This window comes from Corvus kubaryi, unplaced genomic scaffold (genome assembly GCF_017639235.1).
Source record: "Corvus kubaryi isolate FWS band 111438036 unplaced genomic scaffold, C.kubaryi_AGA036_p1.0 74, whole genome shotgun sequence".
NCBI classification, from domain to species: domain Eukaryota; kingdom Metazoa; phylum Chordata; class Aves; order Passeriformes; family Corvidae; genus Corvus; species Corvus kubaryi.
Window position 1 is genome coordinate 7,139,161 of NW_024582061.1, and position 20,587 is coordinate 7,159,747.

Consider the following 20,587-nt stretch of genomic DNA (forward strand, 5'->3'; position numbering starts at 1 on the left):
CGTCACTTGTCACAGACTCTTGCCCACAAAGCCTTGTTGTCAGTACCTGAAAAGAAGAAGTCTCCTCTGTATGCAGCAGTCTGACAGGGGCTGTCGGAGCCATATGGTCAGTTCATTGACCGTCTGTCAGCAGCCTTGAAGGACGCAACTGAGCTCTCTGAAGAGCTCCAGGAGCAAATGTTCCGGAGCCTTGCCTTTGAAAATGCTACCAGGCAAACTAAGACAATTCTTGCCACGCTGCCCCAGGGAGCAGGAGTAGACGAGATGCTCGTATGTGCTAGCCATGCAGAACAGTCATCTCAAGCAGCTGCTTTTAGTGCAACACTGCAGAATGTCCTGCAACAACAGGGACAAGTCATCGCCGCAGCACTGACAGGAGGGGCGCAAAGTAAAAAGGGGGCGAGGGCTGCTGGCCCATCTCCTGGTCCCCACACGGGCAGAGCAGCCTGTTTCCAGTGCGGTGAAGAGAGGCCTGTGACCCTATTGGAGATCGGCTTAAGGGTCTGGGTATCACCGGATGGCTGTGTACCTTGGTAGTAGAAAGCTGCCAATTGCTATTTGTAGTTATAATAGGCTTAATAGTATTTGGGTGCATTTTTTCCTGTGTCAAAGCAGGGCTGTGAAAGATTATCGACCAGGCCTGGGTTGCCCAAAAAGAAAACGGGGGATGTGTAGAGGGATTCCTTATGGAACAGGGGCATATGATACCCCTGGAAAGATTGGACAACCCAGGGTTGCTGAGGAAAAGCCCCTGAACAGGCCCCTGGCTGCAGGCAGCCCTGAGAGTCCTTGGCAACGCTATACACTGGCTGGCTCCCCTGCTGATTAGAGGCTGTCTAGAGGGACGGGGCATGAATCTTTGCAAAAGTAGATAAAAGTTGGCATAGTTGAACAATAAAGGGAGAACGATGCTTAATCGTATCGGTGTACGTGTCGTTTATCCAGCCAGCTCTCCAAACTCGGTCCCTAACATGTATCCTAAGTACCACAGCTGGCTTGAGACACAGTTGGAATACAGGTATGTGAAAATAGGATGAGCTCTGAGGATCAGATCTTGGACGTGTCCCTGTCACAGGTTCTCCTTGATAAAGGTCACTAATGGAGCCAGTCCTGTGTCCAGGATGTGCCCCTGTGGGGCTGGTGCTGCCAGCCTGGCCTGTCCCAGGGAGTGTCACCCATTGCCCAACTGCAGCAAGAATTAAACCAGCCTGGAATCCTCTGGAGCATCGAGCACAGAAGCAGCGAGAGGTCAGGTTGGGATTGCTTAGGGATTGCCCAGCCTTGGCATCAGGGTGAGACCCCGACCACACCAGAGTGAGGAGGAAATGTTTCACCCTTCCCTTGCAGTAGAGATGCCAGAGGTAATCCAAGAATCACAAGCTGTAAAGGGAAAGTTTATTGTAAAACTTAGATCACAAGATCAGAGAACCATAAACAAGAACAACACAGAGGCAGAGGAAACAAAGCACTTTCAATCAAACTTCTGCCCTTGGCAGGGATTTCCTTGCAAGCAGTAGTTGCTCCTGAGACTTCCTATGGCTTTCTGGGTTTGATGGGGTTTGTGCAGTTCCACACTGGCCCCAGGATGGCTTCTCCTTCCCGCCCCTCTGGTGCACAGCTGCTGCCTCTGCTGCCTGCTGAAGGCTCCAACCTAGGGCCAGTGGCTCCCAGGGAAGAGGCTTTTTCCTGGCCCTGCCTTCAGGAGAGCCCACATGATCCAAGGGGGCACATTCCAGCAGCTGGAATATGAAAGAAGGGCAGAAGTCTGTAACACAACATAGAATGCTCTCCCATCCTCTCCAGTAAAATGAGTCCAAAGAGCACTTGTAGCTCAGCTTCCTTCTGGAATAACAGTACAGATTCTGGGGTCTGACATTGACATTGTCCTGCTACAGCTCCATGTTCTAACTCTGTTCTTTGGGGATTGAAAGTCAGGGAAAGAACTGCAAATGTTTCCAAAGCATCTTGATGAGAGCAGTCATTGGGGAGGATGGCTGGTGTGAGGGACCAAAATGTGCTTTCAAGTCAGAAAGAGACAGTTTATCCTGTAGGATTCCAATTTCCCTTCCAATGGCCATGACATACTGTGTATAGATTTTTTGATTAAGCAGTTTTTTCCCAGTGATAAACCAGGCCATCAGTGTCACTTCACCGAGGGCTTCACAGAGCTTTCTTCATCCTGCAGCTGAAGGAGAGAGCCATGAATGGCACCATTTTAAGGAGGAATGATTCTGCTTCAAAGGAGACAGTGAGAAGGAAAATCCTTGGAGTCACACAAGGACCAGGGTACAAGAGCTCCCCAAAGGACATGGACAGAGCTTTGGTGACATTCCCTGTTTCCTGATCACAGCTCTGTTTTCCTGGTGCCACCTGTTTCTGGTGTTGGTGCCAAGATTTCTGAGCAGGAAATGCCCTCAGGCATCGTTCCCTCCTGTGATCAATCTCCAAGGAAAAGAGGGCAGAGCACAGTGTTGCCATTCCCTGTGGGTCACTCTCATAATTCTCATGAGCTCCTTCACAGGTCACTGTGGGCTTCATTGTCCTCTTTTCTGCCCACTTCAGCTTCTGCTGGGACTCTGTTCTTCAGGCCTTGCTTGTCTTTGCTGGGCTCCATCCTCTCGTGCCCTTCCCGAGCAGATCCTAAATCTGACACTCCTTCCCCACCCTACACAGGACTGGGGCTGATTTTATGCCCAGAGCTGTGCTGCTGTAGGATCCTTTCCCTTGTGCTGATTCCCATTCCCCCCACAGGCTCTGGGATCCTGTGTGCTCTTGGAACAGACAGTCAGGAGCAGGGGAAGGTTTATCCACACCCACACCTGACTTGTCCTGTCCATCCTGGCCATGAGACCTGGCAATGGTGTGGGGTTGCCCTTTCCTACAGGATCCAACCGGAAATCTGTGCTGCCCTTCCCTTGTGGCTGCAGGTGAGGCCAGGCTGTGGCCAGGCTGGGAAGGGTCTCCTTGTGCCCAGGCAGGGCTGGGAACTCAGGGCTGTGGATGGATGTGTCTGGGAGAGACAGGATCTCTTTGGGATCACCCCGTCCCCAGGCTGGACTCCTCTCCCCTGGCAGTGCCTGCCTTGAAATGCCACCTCTGGCACGAGGCTGTCCCAGATCCTCCTGTGTGCCAGTGCCAGCTCCTCCAGGGGGGATCCATCCAGACTCAGACAGCATCGGGGAAAGGGTGGGCTGAGCTCGGCCACGTGTCTGGAGGGAGGCTGCAGGAGACCCTGGGAGCAGAGATTGGGTAGTTAAAGAGAAATGAGACACATCCCATCCACACTTCCTACAGGAAACCAGGGATAACATTCCAGCCTGGACCTCTTGTTCTTAGCTCTCCTTCTGAAGCCTGGCTGAAACTGTTGCAGCTTTTTCACACATATTTTGTGTTGTTGGGGATACATAACAAGGTGCAGTGTGTACTTGACCAAATCCAATGGCCGTGCAGAGATAGTCGTGATATTTTCCAGTTATATTAAACCTGAACAGGGGAAAAAAGTCAGATTTGATCACATTCCTGACATGCAGTGAAAGGCAGAGTGGCACCTGGCCTGGCTGCTAAGCTGTGTCACTGAGATCAGGAACTGCCTTGCTGGAATCTCCCTCCCACTCCTCACTTTTGTTCCCCACATCTCCACAAAAGTTTCTGGGCAATGCTTTCCCATCCAGAGACCTTCCCTGCTTTGGTCCCCTCCAGCCAATGGTGCTGACATCACCCTCTCTCTTGTCCTTGCCTCCTGGCTCCTTCCTTTCCCCAGGGAACTGCACCCAGTCAGATCCTTCCTTCCCCAGCAGAACTACAGCTGCGTCCTCTCCTGCCACCCTGATGGGACAGGCCTGTGTCCCATGGCACTGAAAGGCTCCCTTTCCTTGGCACAGGCATGTGCTGAAGCACGTGGATCTCAAGGAATCAGCTTCCCCCAAACCACAGTCCCTGATCTCCCTTGGGCTCTCTGCTCTTTGCTCTGCCTTTGGGTTTTCCCGTTCCCAGACATTGCATGGCAGGGACTTGCTGGAATGAGCTCACATGGCTGGGTCATGTTCCACGTTGTTGGGCCACTTCCACTTCTCCTCCTCTTGAGAGAATCTGAGACCCAGTAAGTAGTAATTTTGTTTTGATCGTGAGAGAAGGTAATTCTGGAAAGAAATCCAGCAATGGGAATACATGAAAATGACATTTTCTTCACAAGAGGCACAGAAAGCTCAGTGCTAAACAGCACAGAGAGTGAAGCGTGCACTCAGCCACAGCACCTCTTCCCACAGCTCCAGAGGATGGATTTCTCCATTTTGGAGGCCCCCTATGAATATAACAAATGTAATGACACACCTGTGGTGCCATTGCTGGTGTAATTTGTAGTTTGACAGGTGTGACTGGATACCTGGGGACACTTTCCTGTTCTGATGGGGGTGGCAAAGCCTTTTCAGGTTTTGTCAGAGTCACGGCTCTTACAAAGAAGTGTCTGTTCAACCTCCCTGGCCTGTGTGCTAAATCCCTGTAAAACCCCAGCCAGCCGGGCAGGGAGTTTGCTCCTTCCCATGGGATCAGGCCTGGGCACAGAAGCTTCCAGGGGCAGGACTCCAAGCCCCAGGAGGCCTCTCCCTGAGCAGGCCTTTGTTCCCATTGCCAGGACTGGGGCATCCATGGCTGGCAGCAGGTCCCAGAGCCCAAGGACATGTGGCAGGAGCTGGCACAAGTGTCACTGCTCAGCCCTCAGCCAGGCAGCTGCCCCAGGGATTTGGGTCTCACCAGCTCTTCTGTGCTGTCAATGATCACCAGCTCTGAGCCCAGGGCAGCGCATTCATCCCTGGAGACATTCCAGTCCTTCCCTTTCTCTGGAGAAAAGAAGTAGCATTTTCTCCCATGTTTTTTCCATTTTGGGGGGCAGCCTGCATGAGGGAAGAACAGGTGTGGAAAATCCACGTTCACACTGCTCAGAAGATGCCACAACAAAAAAGAGGTCAGAGAGGCAGTCACAGCCACAGAAGTGCCTGTGTGCCCCTGCTGAGAATTGTCACCAGAGCTCCAGGGATCCCCCACAGGCTCTGGAGCTGTTACCAGCCCAGAATCACCAGGCAGGAGCCAGCCAGACAGAGCAGCACAGCAAACACGACCCAGCCTTTCCCATCTTTGCTCAGCATCTCCTAAACAGCAAAATGGAATTGCACTGAGCTCAAAGGCTGGGAATGGAGGGCCTTGGAAAAGCAGCACAGGCACATTGTCCATCCTGCTCCCTGCAGTGCCGGGGTACCAGAGGGATTGTTCTTCCTGTGCCTTCCCCTGAGCTCATCCTGGGAGTGTCCAGGGTAAGGTTTGTATTCCTGAGATAGCAGAGGTTTTCTTTCTTTGCTTCCCTTCTGAACAAAATCCAGACACAGCCCCGTTCCTGTTCCCCTTAACCGTCAATCCCACAGGCTTCTGGAAAGCCCCTTTGGAATGATGAGGATCACCTACCTAGTGCCTTCTCAGGGATGGTTGTTGTTGAGTCCTCTTGGCTGCCTGCAGTTGCACCATCTGGAAATAAGAAAGCAATTTCTGCTTGCAAGGAATGACCACTGTGCCACACACTGCCAGAGCTCTGCTGGACCTCTCTGACCCCCCATCACCCAACACAGAATGCAAACTCTGCCTCTTTGCTCATGATTCTGCTATAAAAATCCTAAAATGGTCAGGTCAGGTTGCACTGAGTAAAAGGCAATGCTTTTGTTCATTTAAACAAGTTCTATCCTAATATCAGTGGATTTGGCATAAGAAGACAACATGGACAATTCATACTAAACTAAAACTTAGAAGAAACTCCTCAAAATGGCAACAGTTTTTATTTGGAGCACAAGTGAAACCTGTGTGCTCTTAAGTTTAGAAGCCCCCTTGATTTAGTTTCTCCAGTTTGATCTAGATGGCAAGTTTCTTAGTAGATTTTTTCAGGTCACTGAGGTGGTACTGAACCCACAAAGGAGCTATAACCAAAGCCAGGCCTGGATCCAAGTCTAAGAGCTCCTCTTTCAATGTTAGACTTAAAGCTGCACTGAATGCTAATTACACCTTGTTACTTTGTGCTGGTTTAGAATTTGGCCCATCCTTTGGTGTTTGACATTTTATAAGTATCAGAGCTCTGTCAGGTATCTGTCCTTAAGTCTTTGCCTTGAAAAAGAAGAGCAAATTGGCTCCCCCAGCCCAATGTTTTAAGTTCCATGGATCAAAGGCTTTGCCTTGTCTTCCCCATGTGCATCTCTGAGCAGTAGCAAACTCTGGGACCTGAGAGTGCCTGGCTGTGGAAGCTTCTCAAGCTTTCTCAGCTATCAAAGGATGGAAAGAAGAAACATCTGAAATTTAAAAATGATTCCTTGAAAACAATCAAAGGAAGTAGCAAATGGGTATTTTCTTTTCTGGTAGTGATAAGAGTGCTTTTTTCTACAAAATATCATGCATCAGTTTATGTAGCTTAAAAATTGTTACAAACTGAGTGCAGAGACTGAGCACAAGGTTTTTATTTAAATAAGCTGCAAATAAATGCCTTTTAATTCTGAATTCAGTGCTTCTTTCAAATGATCTTTAATTCATAATTATTTTAAGATTTTTGGTGTCACATCTTGGTGTCATAGGACAACATCATCACCTTGAAATATTCTCAAGGATTGCAATCATATAACCAATAGGCATTATTTGATCTTTACTGGTTTCTTCAAAACATTTGTATAATAAATTCCTTAGTGTTTGAACCTTGTCAGTTTCCAATTTTGTTGTGGCTTTTTTTTTCTGCTGGAATTTTGAACTTTCAAACCACTTGGCTTTTTCACAGATTTCCTCCTACAGCCATGGTTGGCTAAATACTGCTGTCTTTGGCCTTCACAGCAGACTTCTGTTCCTCCTGGCTTTGGATGTCATGGCCTGGACCTCAGTCAGTGGGAGAGAATCACAAATTAACTGCTGGTGTTACGGTTTTAGCAGGACTTACAGAGGAGTGTCCAACACAGTGTTAGGGCCAGCACAGCCACAACCAGGAGAGCAGCCAGCACAGCAAGGAGTCTTCTGGAACAACGACAGCTTTTACCTACAGAGGGACAGAAAAATAAAGATGTGGGGAGCAGCTGGAAAAAAGAACCCTTTCCTCTGCATTCCAGGATGCCTTTCCAGGCTCACACTGGGCATCTGGGGCCTTCCAGGTTTCCATGCTGGAGCCAGGCTGAATGTCCTGGTGCTTCCCTGCTAGCTCTGGACCCCTGTGCTCAGGGAACTGAACAGATCCCAACCTGCCACGGGTTTGGGGAGAGGTTCAAAGGAGAGTCCTCCTAGCAATCAGTGCCCACCCTCTGCTTCCCCATCTCCAGTGTTCATTTTTCATTGCTGCTGGGGACAGAAGGCTGGGCTCAGGGGTGTCTGGGTGTGCCCCCTGATATCCTTCTATTCCTTTGCCATGGAAACCAACAGGTGTTTAGAGGCACAGAATGCACCACCTCAGCTGCCTCTGCTCTGAGTGTGGAAAGCAGACAATTGTGTCCTCCTGCCTCCTCATAGTTTTGTGTCACTGCATGTTTGGGACATTGGGATCAGCCCCTCTCCCCACCTTGTTTAAATTCCCATCACTTTATCAGACAGTTAAACTCACGAGATGATTCGAAGTTTGTTGTATCATTTGCATCTTGGGATTTCACTTTCACTTCTGCATAGGTACAACCTGAGCCAGGGAAAAAGAATAGAGCACAGAGAGAACTGAGAATCAACTTAAACAGAACAAAAATGACTGAAACTGTGAGAAATGCTGAGCACAGGACAATAACTGGTTTTTGTGACTGTGTTTAACTATGCACAAATTATATTTTTCTCCGTTACAGACACTGATCTCTGCTCTGTGGTGACCAGGGACAGGACCTGAGGGAACAGCTGGAGCTGTATCAGGGAGGTTTAGGTTGGATATCAGGGAAAGCTTCTTCTCCCAGAGGGTGCTGGGGCACTGAACAGGCTCCCCAGGGAATGGTCACAGCCCCAAGGCTGCCAGAGCTCCAGGATTGTTTGGACAATGCTCTCAGGGATGCACAGGTGGGTCTGTTGGGGTGTCTGTGCAGGGCCAGGAGCTGGACTAGATGATCCTGTGGGTCCCTTCAAGCTCAGGATATTCTGATTCCATGTTCCATGATGATACTTTCACCGTTGGAGCACTTGTTATAGGCAGGAACAGATCTGGTTTCTCTTCAGGGCAGACAATCCCAGAGGGGACAGGGGCACACACACACATTGCCAATCTTGACAAAAGGGGAGGAAAGTGCCAAGGGTAGCCTAAGGTTGTTCATCCAGACAGGAACGGTGAGAATGACTAAAACATCAAAGCTTGAAAACTGCAGATTGTGCTAAATTTGGAGGGGTTTGAGATCTTATCACAGTTAACAAAACAACATAGAGAATAGTGAAATCTCTTCTAACATCTGCAGATAATAAATATAAACCATCAGGGAATAAAACATACAGAAAGGAAAGAAAGGTCAGAGACTGGTAAAAAGTGGGTAGAAAGTCAAAAATAGGATGTTATGAAACGCTCAAAGTCATCATGATATACAACACTGAACTCCCTGGCTTCTATCACTGTGCAGAGCTAAGACAGAAGTCAGGGATTTGAGCTCTTTTCAGAAGACAAAGCCAATATCTGGGAAATCTTGTGCATAAATTAAGTGAACACACAGAAGAGTTGGTAGGGGTTTCCCTGAAAGGCGCAAGCAGAGAAGCATAAAAATGTTATTAGAAATCTATCAAAATTTTGAATAGGAATGCGTAGGTTAATTTATAAGGAAAATGGAACTTGTAATCATGTGGCATCCATTGTGTTCAACTGAGCAGTGAATTCATCTGTAGAAAGGGGTGAAAAAACCCTATTTCCTGGGGTGTTAATAACTCCACCCATCTGAAAAGGCATGCAGAGGACTCGCACTTTCCACAAAAGACAAGCACCGGATGGCAAGAAATAATTTCTGTCAGAGTGAAAGGAAGGTTAGAAAGAAAGGGAAGAAAAATGAGAATGAAATACAGAGGCACACTATATGAAGTGTGCTATTTTTTAGAATGTACTTTGATGCAGATATTACAAAACCAGTGCAAAAGTTAACACAATAATTCTAAATTCATTAAAGAAAGAGAAATCCTAGGTTAGAATTTTGCAAAGTCTGATCCTAAATCAGACTAAACCTGTCCATGAAACATTTCACACCTGTGCATTAAACAAGCAGTTTGTACAGACAGAGCAGGAGGAGCAGTCCCCAGGCAATGCCTGCTGTGCTCAGGGAGCAGGAGCAGCTGTGCAGGAGACTGCTGCAAACAGCAGCAACAGCTGCAGGAGTCCCAGTCTGCTGGGGGACAACAGGCCTGGGGCAGGAGCAATGGATGTTCAGCTCTGGAATAGTCTCCAAAATTGGAAAAACTACTCTTAATATCACACCACCAGAGGTGCTCCCTCACACTTGCACCTTAGCAAGAGAAAAGTAGACCTCCTCACAACTCCCCTTTGTAAATATAAACAGCCCTGTCTGGACACTCCACCTGCACATTTTCCCAGCCCCGGCCCTCACATTTCCCTCGTGTTCTTCGGGACTGTAATGCTCCAAGAAACATCTCTCATCGTATGTGGGGGAGAGTCTGGAGAATGCAAAGAAAGGTCCGTGCTCAGCAATGGACCTACCTGGGACATCAGGGACCTTCAGGATTCTGGGTCTGGTTGATTCAGACAAGTTCAAGTCAGCATAAAGGACATTTTCTGCCATTCTTGTTCCACTCTCTTCTTTCATTCCTGTGCTCTTGTGACCCCACTCTGGGCTGGGTACGACTCAGAGCTCCCTCCCCTTTCTAACCTTCAGGAGGAAGTTCTCAACTCTTCCGGTCATGCATAAACTTCTAATGAGAAGAGAAGTCTATTTCTACTTCATCTTTTGATGGCAGAGGGTTTTACATCAGGAACATGAGGAAATGTAAGGTCATGGCCTCCGTGAGGTCGCCTGTGTTGGGAAGTGGTTCTGGCATTGGAAGTGTCTGCCCTAAGTGAGTTCGCAAAGCTTCACAGCCCCACACAGAGACACCCCTGTGTGTTTTGCAAAGAAAAGTTTTATTCCATGCAATGGAAAGGGGAGCAATTGTACAGAGGCCCAGCAGGCACTCCAGGCAGCAGAGTGGAGCTCTCTGGGGGCACCCAGGGCACATCAGGAGACCAGCCCTGTGTGCTCCAGAAGGCCGTGCTCCCAAAAGCACCTCTGGAACAGGACATATTCCCCTGATCCATCAGGAAATACCCTCAGCACTTCTGGAACAGGACCCTGCCATGCACTGGGGCAGGCCCGTGGCAGTAGCTCTTGGGAAGTAGCACCAGGCTGCCCTGCTGTGTCCTGAGCAACACGGGCTCTGTGCAGCTCACAGACATGGTCTGCCTCTCTGCAGGGAAATTCTGATGGCAAATGGGGATACAGAAAGGGGGATTTGTCCAGGCTGTTTTGAGAAGCACAAAAGGTGCTTAATATGCAAAGGCAGCAACTGGAACAGTGCAGCCTAAACAAGACAATCCCTTGGCTTTCCAGGTTTGTAATATCCCTCTGGGCAGTTGGGGTCCATTGTGTCTGCTCTCAACTCCTTGTGCACCCTCAGCCTCCTCCGTGGTGGGATGGGATGACAAGCAGAGGGCTCTGACTCTGTTTAATCTCTGCTCAGCAAGTGTGGGAGACAAAGGAGTAGAAACTCCTGCAATTAAAGGAGGCTTTGATTTACAACCCTGGAAGAGACCAGGTCTGGCTTAATTGACAGAGATTTATAGACTTTAAGCAAAAGGACTACAAACTTGTGTTCCTACCATTATAAGTAAAATTGTACACTGGGTGTTTTGGTGAAGGGTTTTAAAATATAATAGTGTGATTTTATATAGTTTAAGTCAAGAATGTAGATGGTATAAGAGAGACATCTGTGTGTACGTGACATGAGAAGTTATTGGTCAAGATGCAGCTGCATTGCAGTGAGAAGTGCCACAGGTGATAGGTCATAAATCTAAAACAAAGTGTCGTTTTAAGTGTCTATTGGATTAGAAAGTTATAAATTAAGATGTAACCCTAAATCTTGTGACTAGTCGCCATTACTTGGAGGTGTTGTAAAATCTCACACCTGGACTGATGCGTTTGTTATTTTAAACAACAAATTCGTGTAATTGCATAGTCCCATCCCTTAAAGTTATTTTCCTCCGACACGTGAAAGTGCAAGAAACGGACAAGCAAGAACTAAAACATCCCTGTGTTCTCAACATTGTTCCCAGCACAAATCCAAAATGTAACCCATACCAGTTGCTACGAAGGAAATCAACTCTATCCCGAACAAAACCAGCCCAGGGCCCTACAATTTAAGAAGGATGTGAAGGTCCTTGAATGGAGGTCCAGAGGAAGGGAACAAAGCTGGTGGAAGGGCTGAAAGGAATGTCCTGTGAGGAGTGGCTGAGGATCCTGGTTTGTCCAGTTTGGAGAAAAAGAGGCTGAGGGGTGACCTCTTTTCTCTCTGGGGTCCCCAGTACAGGAAAGACATAGAACTGTTGGAGAGAGTCCAGAGGAGGCCACCAAAGTGTTGAGAGGCTGGAGCAGCTCTGCTGTGAGGAAGGGCAGAGACAGTGAGATTTTTCAGTCTGGAGAAGAGAAGCTTTGGGGTGATTTAATTGTGGCCTTGCAGTGCTTGAAGGGAACTACAAGAAAGATGGAGACAGACACTTTACAAGGGCCTGGAGTGACAGGACAAGGGGCAATGGCTTCACACTGACAGAGAGCAGGTTTAGATTGGATATGAGGAAGAAATGGTTCCCTGTGAGGGTGGTGAGGCCCTGGCACAGGTTGCCCAGAGAAGCTGTGGCTGCCCCATCCCTGGCAGTGTCCAAGGCCAGACTGGACGGGGCTCTGAGCAATCTGGGACAGTGGAAGGTGTCCCTGCCCATGAGAGAGAAGGTGGAATGAGAAGATCCCAAGGGCACTTCCAACCCAAACCATTCCATGATTTTGTGATAACTATTCCTGTCTTTACAGCACTATTAAACATTCCTTTTCTGATTTAGAACAAACTATAGTAGGAAGTTGAGTGGTTTTCTAATAAAATAAATACTAATTCTGATTGAACCTATTTCTTCCACAGAGAGACAATTTTCTATTATGGAAATATCCTCTCAGGGCCATCAGATCTGGAACACCCTCTGCTGCCAACAGTAATGCCAGAGGCTTCTTCAGAGGGCCACTTATGTGTTCTGGTATTCTGTGCCTCACTTTCCATAATCACAGGCCCAGAGAAGCCAAGGAAACACCAGCTCTGTGAGAGAAAGAAGAGGAAATAAGCAGTTTCTGTGGTGGTTGATGACTCAGAAGTTTGTACTGCGGTCAAATGAAGATTTGCCCTCAGACCTGACAGGGAGATGTGTCCAGAAATTTTGTGACAGGCAGCTGAAGTACTGAGGCCTAAACAACAGGCCCTGACTAAGGTCTGAACAACAGACCCCAGGCTAAAGTTGGGCTCTAGATGAATCTTACAAATGTTATATATATCTGTATCTATATCTATATCTATATCTATATCTATATTTATATCATATCTATATCTGTATCTATATCTATATATCTTTGATCATTAATGAACTATTGTTATATGTGTTCATTAATTGGCAAAACATGTATTTACCTTTCTATATCTAGGAACTCGATCTGGGCTAATTAGGGGGGTACAGGATCAAAGATAACTCCCTTGGTTCCTCCTTGAGCCCTGGCCAGGCTTTGGGAGAAATCCATCAGGGGAATGAAACTAGAAATTATGTCAGCTTGTTTAGGAGTATAAAAGCTGGACTACTGTCACAGCAAAATCAGGAAGCCATTTCACGTCTCCACAAAGTGGAATGTGTTGAAAGGGATGTCATAGATCATCTTGTTCCAACCCCCTGCCACGGGCAGGGACACCTTCCACTATCCCAGGTTGCTCAGAGCCCCAACCAACCTGGCCTTGGACACTTCCAGGCATGAGCAGCCACAGCTTCTCTGGGCAACCCGAAGTATTTTGTGATTTTTCAGCTCCACCAATTAATTTTTTTTTCACCCACAGTTTTTTTCTATTAGGGAATTGCATTACTGATTTGCCGATTGTAACGTGAACTGAGTGTAGGAAACATCCATCCAGTTCGATCAACTTTTTCAGTTTTTATTCCTGGCTTTCTGGAGTGACAAGCACATGATAGCACTAATCCCACAAATTTTGCCATAAAAATAGTGCCCCTCTTTCCTGTGGAATATTGCCTACGCTGATCAGCAGGTTCTGCTGTGTCTTGAGGGAGTGCTGTGTGGGCCCATGCTGTTTGTAGAAGGAAGGTGCAATACCACACTGAGTTGGTGCTTTTGAACTCCATTTGACAAGGATGGTGCAAATACCACAGGGGGAAGTTAAAGGGGACTCCAACTCCCCTTGTAAATCCTTTTATGTGGTACTGGGATGCTGCATAACTTAAAACTGGAGATAGCACACAGGGTAGTTTGTATTGTAATTTCTGTGCTCTTAGCCACGCTTTTCAGCATTTAAATGTACACTCATTATTTCTCAGTGGTATTGTGTATTTCCCACAAAACTGTGACGGGGAGCAGTAAATATCTTCAGTAAATTAAAAATATTTTACTGTGGGTCTATAGGGGTGGGACAATGGCCTTGTATGTCTGTGTTAATATTTCTGTTGCAATTCATTAGCACCAGTCTGTGTTTGACTTCCTAAGCTCTAGCTGAGGGCATGGGTGATAGCCTTTTCCTTACAAATAACCCTCCACACTCCCACTTCACTCCTACTCTTGCCAGCTCTATTTCCATGTTCCAAGACCAGTCATGTCCATCTTTTGGCCTGTGCAACCCCAAACTCAGTGTGGCCATGACCAAGAGAGACAGAAGAAGGGCGGATTTTTAACATACCAGGGTCTTGTCCAATACTTACATTGTGCAGCCTCAGGTCAGAGGTAAAGAATCTTTTGGGGTCAGTTGAGTCAGATGGGTCTGGTCATCAAGAAAACAGAATTGGTAAAGATGTCATCACAAGATCCAAATTCAAAGATAAGTAGTCTGCAAATCAACTACCCTGAAAGAGATAAAATATTTATAAAATATTTAAAATGAAATATACATTATGAAAGAGGAATGCAGTAAGCACTTGGAAAAACAACCCTCCTTTGTGAAAGCAAGCCTTTTTTGCTGGTTTTTCACCCACTAGACAATACTCAGATAATGACTTTTCTCGTTGTAGTAAAAAGGAAAATTAAAACAAAAACCAAGGATGTGAGAGAGAGAGGCTTAGAAGGAAGATTTCAAATAGAAAACTTCACTTAAATTCCATTTACAGTAACTAGGATGTCTTTCCCTCAAACTGTCTATTCCCTGGGTTCAGTGGATGTGCTTTACAGCCGAGCAAATGTGGATTTTCCTGGATTTAATGTGCTTGATTACTGTATCCAGACCTAAAATAATTGGGAGATATTTTCTGATATGTAAAAGATTTGAAAAAACCTGTAACTTTTGTGAGACCAAAATTATTTTTTAATATAAACAAAGAATTTCTGCTAGCAAGGAGGAAAAAAACATGGTTAATGTTAAATCTATTTTCTGAAAATAAGGCAACGTTTAATACTTTTGAAATCAAACACTTCAGTTTTTCCTTTCAAAATGTTTTTTTATGAGAAATTAAATGCTTTGGGTTTACCCCAAATCACTATTTGAAAATAATTATTAAAAAAACAAGAATAAGTGTTTCTTCTATTTTTTCTTGCAGTGATTCACATCCTAAAGGTCCCTCTCTGGGTCACAATCCAAAGAAGATTTCAAAAGCGGGTATGACAAGAATCATTTTGCAACCAGCTGATGACCATAAGGAAGGCTTGCTAACTCACTCCCTCCAAAGTTCACCCATTTTTAGAAAAATGTTGTGACATATTTCACGAAAAACATGTTTTACTGTTGGGTGAAAGAGGAACTGAAAACAGCTGAACAAAATAAAACCACTGCAATTGGCAAACACTTCACTGGTCTAAACTCTTTTTATTTCTGGATAACATTAAGCTGCCTGTTTCTCTTTTATAATTAAAGCAAAACAAAACAACAGCCTAGTTTTTATTTAGCAGCCTTGGTGGCAGTTTTCCCCTCTAAACTCCAGCTGCTATAACATCAGGCATCTATCCTTAGTGGTTGCCGGACAGTGGAAAAAACAAGAATTCACAAGGATGTCCTAGCCTATGGCTGTATTTAAGTATGCCAGGGCCTCACCACCCTCACAGGGAACAATTTCTTCCTCATATCCAATCTAAACCTGGTCTCTGTCAGTGTGAAACCATTCCCCCTTGTCCTGCCACTCCATTCCTCGTAAAGAGTCTCTCCATCTTTCCTTCCCTTCAGGTGCTGGAAGGCCACAAAGCCTTCTGTCTTTCAGGCTGAAAAATCCCAATTCACTCAGCCTTTCCAGGCTGAAGATTCCTAATCCTCTTAGACTTTCAATATGCCTTTTTTTTTTTCAACATACTTGGAGCATGACCCTTGGCAAAGGGGGATGAAGAGGAAATCTGTTCAACTTACAGAGAATCAGATGCTGCCATTTGGGGAGGCACCTCCTGTCACAATGTCATATCCAGGCAGCTCTCCATGAGGGCTGAATCCAGATGCCATCCAGCCAGTTGTGTGGATGTGCAGCTCAACCTCATCAGCTCCTGTTCCTCGTGGTCCCAGTGGAGGTAGAACATGCTGGAAGGATCCAATAAGGTGGGGAAACGCAGCAGTGGAGGTGCAAGCTGGCCAGAACAAAAGCATGGGAGGAACAAGAGGAAGAGCATTCTCTTGATCCCTGAGAAGAGCATCACCATCATCACTGCAGTTTCTGAGTCTTGCTGACACCTCGGGCAGCTACGAGGGGCCCAGTTTATATGGAAGTGCCCGAGGCTGGGCCTGTTGCCAGGAAGGAGGGCTGGAACCCGACTGTTCTATATTCAATTTAAAATGTAGGAAAGATCAACACTTTATATAACATGCCCTGGCACCCTGCCTGAGTGAAACTGTGCTAAGCCATCTCATATACATCTTTAAACTTTTTTAACAGCTGTTTTGTACTACTGAACCAAAACAAGGCAGCAAAGTGTTTACCTCCTACCCGGTACTCCTCAGGGTAGGTGAATGTTGGCTCTCCTCACCAAGGAAAAAGGGCTCTTCTGACGAACTTGTCTTTCCATTGCATATTCTGAAATGAACCCTGATTGTGCCACTCTGGTGGGATGATTATGGACAAATTTGTTGGAAACAGCCTAAGTCTTAATGCCACGGCTTATTAGAGGAAGCTGCCATGGCACATGAAAAGGGCTCTTGTGACAGCAATCTGGAAGAGTAGAATAAGAAAAATGCCTCTTCTCCATGTGTTAAATGTTGGTGGGAGTGAGTCAAAGGAGAAAAGTGCATCATCTTTTGTGCTGCCTGAGACCTTTCAGTGTAATGACATAAAAACAAAGACCCTCAGCAGGTTTCGGACCAGTTCTGCCAGGAAGTGCTTTGTCCGTCTCCAATTTGCCCAGTTGCATAATCCACTACAAAACTTATCCCAGATCTGTGGATTTTGGAGGACATGGTGATTTATTTCAATTAACTTGCAGGGGAAATGTAGAAAAGCCCTTTGTACTATTTTTCTGGGACAGGCATGTGAAAAACAGATGAACCACAGAGAAGGAGAGCTACCTGTTCTGATCCTCAGGGACAGGGTTTAAAGAGATCAAATTGCACACAGATTGTTTGGATCCCAGGTCATGTTGTTGACAGTCCTGCTTTAGAGAGCAAGTATATTTATGGCTTCTTTTTTAAATTCTTTAATAAAATGCTGACTTTTTTTATACTGTCTGCTCCAGAGAGGCCCAAGACCCTGTTTGGGGGGAAGCAGGCAGGGCTGAAGGATACAGTAATGCAAAGTGAATATTTGAAGGTTAGGACAGCACAGGGATATCAAAACCGAGAGACTTTGGCCCCTCTGGGAGATGAACCAAAGACAGAATTAATCATGAAGTGGGAAGGGAAAAAGGCAAGGGAATCTGCATCTTGTAGAGCTGCCCATGTGAGGAATTTTCCCTGTTTCTTGTTCTTCCGCTTTTAAGCAGAAAATCCCTTCCTCACATAGAGCAATGTGAGAGATTGGAGGATGCAACTGAGATGCTGCTGGAATATGCAACTGTCCTGGAATTGCAAGGAGAGGTGGTTTAGCTGTGTGACAAGGACTGGAATTGCATGGTCTCTTGGGTGGAACAGGATGTGGTGGTGTTTGCATGGCACTGCTAAGGGGCGTGGGAGACGTGCAGCAGCAGGAAGATACCACAGATTGGCAGTGAGCAGCATGCCAGGGAAGATTTTAAAATTATAGATGACTTGAGAAGAGGCAGGAAGATAAAATCTGCTTCCTTTAGAAAACTAAATGCTCACACAGGAGCTAAGTGTGAAAAGAAGGAGGAGAGTCAGAACCACAGGATGCAATGGCACCTCTGAGTATCTGCCTCAGGCAACAGACAGACAGGAGAGGAAAGCAGTGAAGTTTCTCTGAGTTTTCTCTCTGGGGTTATGATGACGTGCAACAAACTTGGGAGTAGAAGGAGGAAAATGCTATGCCCAGTACTCTCAAAACAGCCCTGATTGTTCCACTGCTGAAATCCTTTGCAGGCAGCACACATGTCCCAGACACACAGCCAACTTCCACCCCACACCTCCCCAGCTCAGCAACTCCCTGTTGCAGTGCAGGAAGCGGCAGAATCTTGTTATCTAGAACCAGCTGAAGCAATGTCAGTATCATTTCACAATATTTGCATTCTGGTGAGGTTATTTAACACCCCAACTTGTTCTTTTAGGACAAATTTTAACAAAAAATTCAACTGAAAAAGAAACTGGGTTTAAAAATGTCTGAAGGCTGATATCCAGATAGATACTTAACAGAGTGGTGACGAACCTTGGGTAACTAGGCTAAAAAATATCCTTACATTCAGCTAGTCACTTCTTTGACAGCCCTCTTTTCCATGTTTGAATCTATCCCAGATTCTCTTTATTTCAAAAAACTATAGCCCTTGTGGAAGATGGTGCCAAGCTAACTCACCTTTTGCCACACATCTGCAGGATGATTTCTGCCAAATCCTATGGATCATATGGAAGCAGCAGAGGAGATGTAAAGCTCCTTATTGAGTAATGCATGCAATCCTGAAGGAAAGGGGGTGGCATAAGGGAGACTTTTTCACAAGCTACCTCATAAAAGGACTTCACCTTTGCTTAATGTAACTTCTCAGCTCTTTCACTGTTGTGGGCTTGTTTATCCATAGCTGTGTTGTACAAATCCTCCTGTTCCAGGAGTTGTCCCACTGCAACTGTGAAAAGACCTTTCCTTCTTCACAGGCTGAAAATCCTGGATGCCCAAAAAACCTCTGAGGATAGAAAGGAGGATATTCTCTTTATAATAAGTAATTTGCAAAATGGGTTAGCAGGGACAGATGCATCAGCATGTGAGGGATGTTTACAGAACAGGGAATTGTTGGACTGTAGTTCTTTTTCCCCTTTTCCCTTTTCAAGCTTCAGAGGGGTGCCAAAAACACTGTTGAGGGCAGGGGCATCCCAGCTGACATATAAAGACATTTTGGAACAGATATAAACAGTGTCTACATAGCCATTTTCTGGACAGACTTGTCATCTGAAAGCTCAGAGCACTGGGAGCACAGAGAGGGTCAAAGATGAGCAGTTCCCAGGCTGACAAATTGGCTTTACTTGTCTCACACAGCAAATAGGAGGGCACAGGCACACCCGCATCTGCAGAAATTGATGCCTGCTGGTAACACCTTGCACAGTAGATCAGGAGTAATCAGGAGAGTCTCTGTTTTTGAAGGCCACCGATGTGGGCTCTGCAATGACTGTGCCGTTGATGTATTTCAGTCATACCCACACAGCCTCCCAGGAGCAGCGGTGAAGTGCAATTATGCAGAAAGCATTCAGTTCCAGAAAGGCTGTCATTTACGGACAATGGTTTTGTGGTGATGTTTCAGAGACGGAAGTGTTCTAACAGCTTGGTCACTGAGTCTTTGTGTTCTCACATTGATTAACTAAAGATCTGTATCTGACATCCTGTAAATACCTACTGCTGCAACAGTGCTGGTCCCTGCACATTCTCCTGAACTCAGTCACATGGATTCCTAGAACTTCTTCATACTGTGATACCCCTCCCAGCCTTACACCCAAAATCACTTATCTGTGCTGTAAAAATGCCTAACTAGAAGACGGAATCATAAAATCATAGAATGGTTTGGGTTGGAAGGGGCCTTAAAGATCATCACTTCAACTCTCCTGCCATGGGCAGGGACACCTTCCACTAGACCAGACAGACAGGCCACTGTGCAGACATGGACAAGAAAGCAGCCACCTCATTTTCTTGGCAAATGTGGTTAAAAAATGGCAATACACAGAGAAACAAAACATGATGCATGGATTGGACTTTTCAAGAAAGCAAATTATCAGTGCTTCTTTTCTCTGAGAGTCTGCGTCGTGAAAAGTCTGAGGGTGGCTCAAGCTGAGCATGAGTCAGAGGATTCTTCTCAGCATTTTGTAGGCTGTCCTCTTACACAGAGAATTTTCTCATTATCTCCTTTCAAATGGCACAGAGATGAGCATGCTACCTGTGTCTGATGGATCTACTTGTTTCTGCAGAGGAATGTGAAAGCAGTGATGATATCTCGGGGCTAGATATTTCCACCAAGTAATTTCTATTTATTTCTGTCATCTCTAAAAAAAATCCAACAGTTATCCACAAGACCCCTTATTAGGAAAGATGTTGAAGATGGAAATCACCATGAAGACTGCAGGAATTAAAACAGAACAGCAGGTCAGCAAGGAAGGGAGGACAGCAAATTCATGGCAGCTACAGTGAAATGCCATCCGTCTGCCTTCTCTATGGAAGGATGATCAAACTGAATTACAGGCTCAGATGACTTTGCCACTTTTCCCTCAACGCTGAATGCCTTAAAAAAACCCATCAGCATATGTCATGAGAAATAATATGGTAATGCTGACTACAAAGAGCTATTGAAATACACTAATTGTGAAGAAAACACGCCTCCAGCATGGAAGCCCATTTATCAAATGAGGTTTACACCTTCATCAGGGTGACATCCATTCCAGGTGTCAAGGGCACCTTGATATAATTGACTCCAAACTTTGCCCCTGAAGTAGAGCAGACAAATAGCCAAGTGCACAATTGTGAGAATCAGATATTGTAACTTAGGGCAGCCTAAGCGATGAAAGGAAATGTGACACAGCAGGTGAAGAATGAACAGCAACTGCACCAAAACAGTAAATGATTGCTCCATGGATCTGAGAAATGTGATGAGGGCTCTGTCCCCACTTTGCAGTGCACCCACCCTGGCTCTACTGTGCCATAACATGGTGCAGAACAGAACTCATTTTTCTCAGTACATCATTCTGCTGAAGAATGGGAATGGGAGCATTTTATGGTCTCCAGGAGGATTCAACTGCAAAGGGGTCTCTCTGAAACCAGAGGTACAGGTAATTCCGGCACTACAAGCTGGCCTAC

The 20,587-nt window shown here is 46.0% G+C and overlaps 1 protein-coding gene and 1 long non-coding RNA gene across 4 annotated transcripts; both read right to left on the bottom strand.

The window, feature by feature from the left end:
- Positions 1 to 1,378: 1,378 nt before the first annotated feature.
- Positions 1,379 to 10,865, bottom strand: LOC121675332 (killer cell lectin-like receptor subfamily B member 1B allele A). 3 transcript variants are annotated; one of them, XM_042050678.1, is made up of 8 exons: positions 9,665 to 10,865; positions 7,607 to 7,675; positions 6,956 to 7,051; positions 5,455 to 5,514; positions 5,041 to 5,045; positions 4,750 to 4,833; positions 4,030 to 4,139; positions 1,379 to 3,483 (listed from the first exon to the last, which is right to left on the bottom strand). In XM_042050678.1, the coding sequence occupies exons 1-8, from the start codon at positions 9,768 to 9,770 to the stop codon at positions 3,333 to 3,335; spliced, it is 681 nt and encodes a 226-aa protein (XP_041906612.1). In that variant the 5' UTR covers positions 9,771 to 10,865; the 3' UTR covers positions 1,379 to 3,332. The 3 variants fall into 3 exon arrangements, with proteins under 3 accessions (XP_041906612.1, XP_041906611.1, XP_041906613.1); XM_042050677.1 differs by lacking the exon at positions 5,041 to 5,045 and having other exon boundaries at positions 4,750 to 4,889; positions 9,665 to 10,863; XM_042050679.1 differs by lacking the exons at positions 5,041 to 5,045; positions 7,607 to 7,675 and having other exon boundaries at positions 4,750 to 4,889; positions 9,665 to 10,863.
- Positions 1,379 to 20,017, bottom strand: LOC121675333. Its single transcript, XR_006020057.1, has 3 exons — positions 20,007 to 20,017; positions 13,646 to 13,652; positions 1,379 to 2,542 (listed from the first exon to the last, which is right to left on the bottom strand). It is a non-coding gene; the product is annotated as an uncharacterized LOC121675333 (long non-coding RNA).
- Between the last annotated feature and the right edge of the window lie 570 nt (positions 20,018 to 20,587).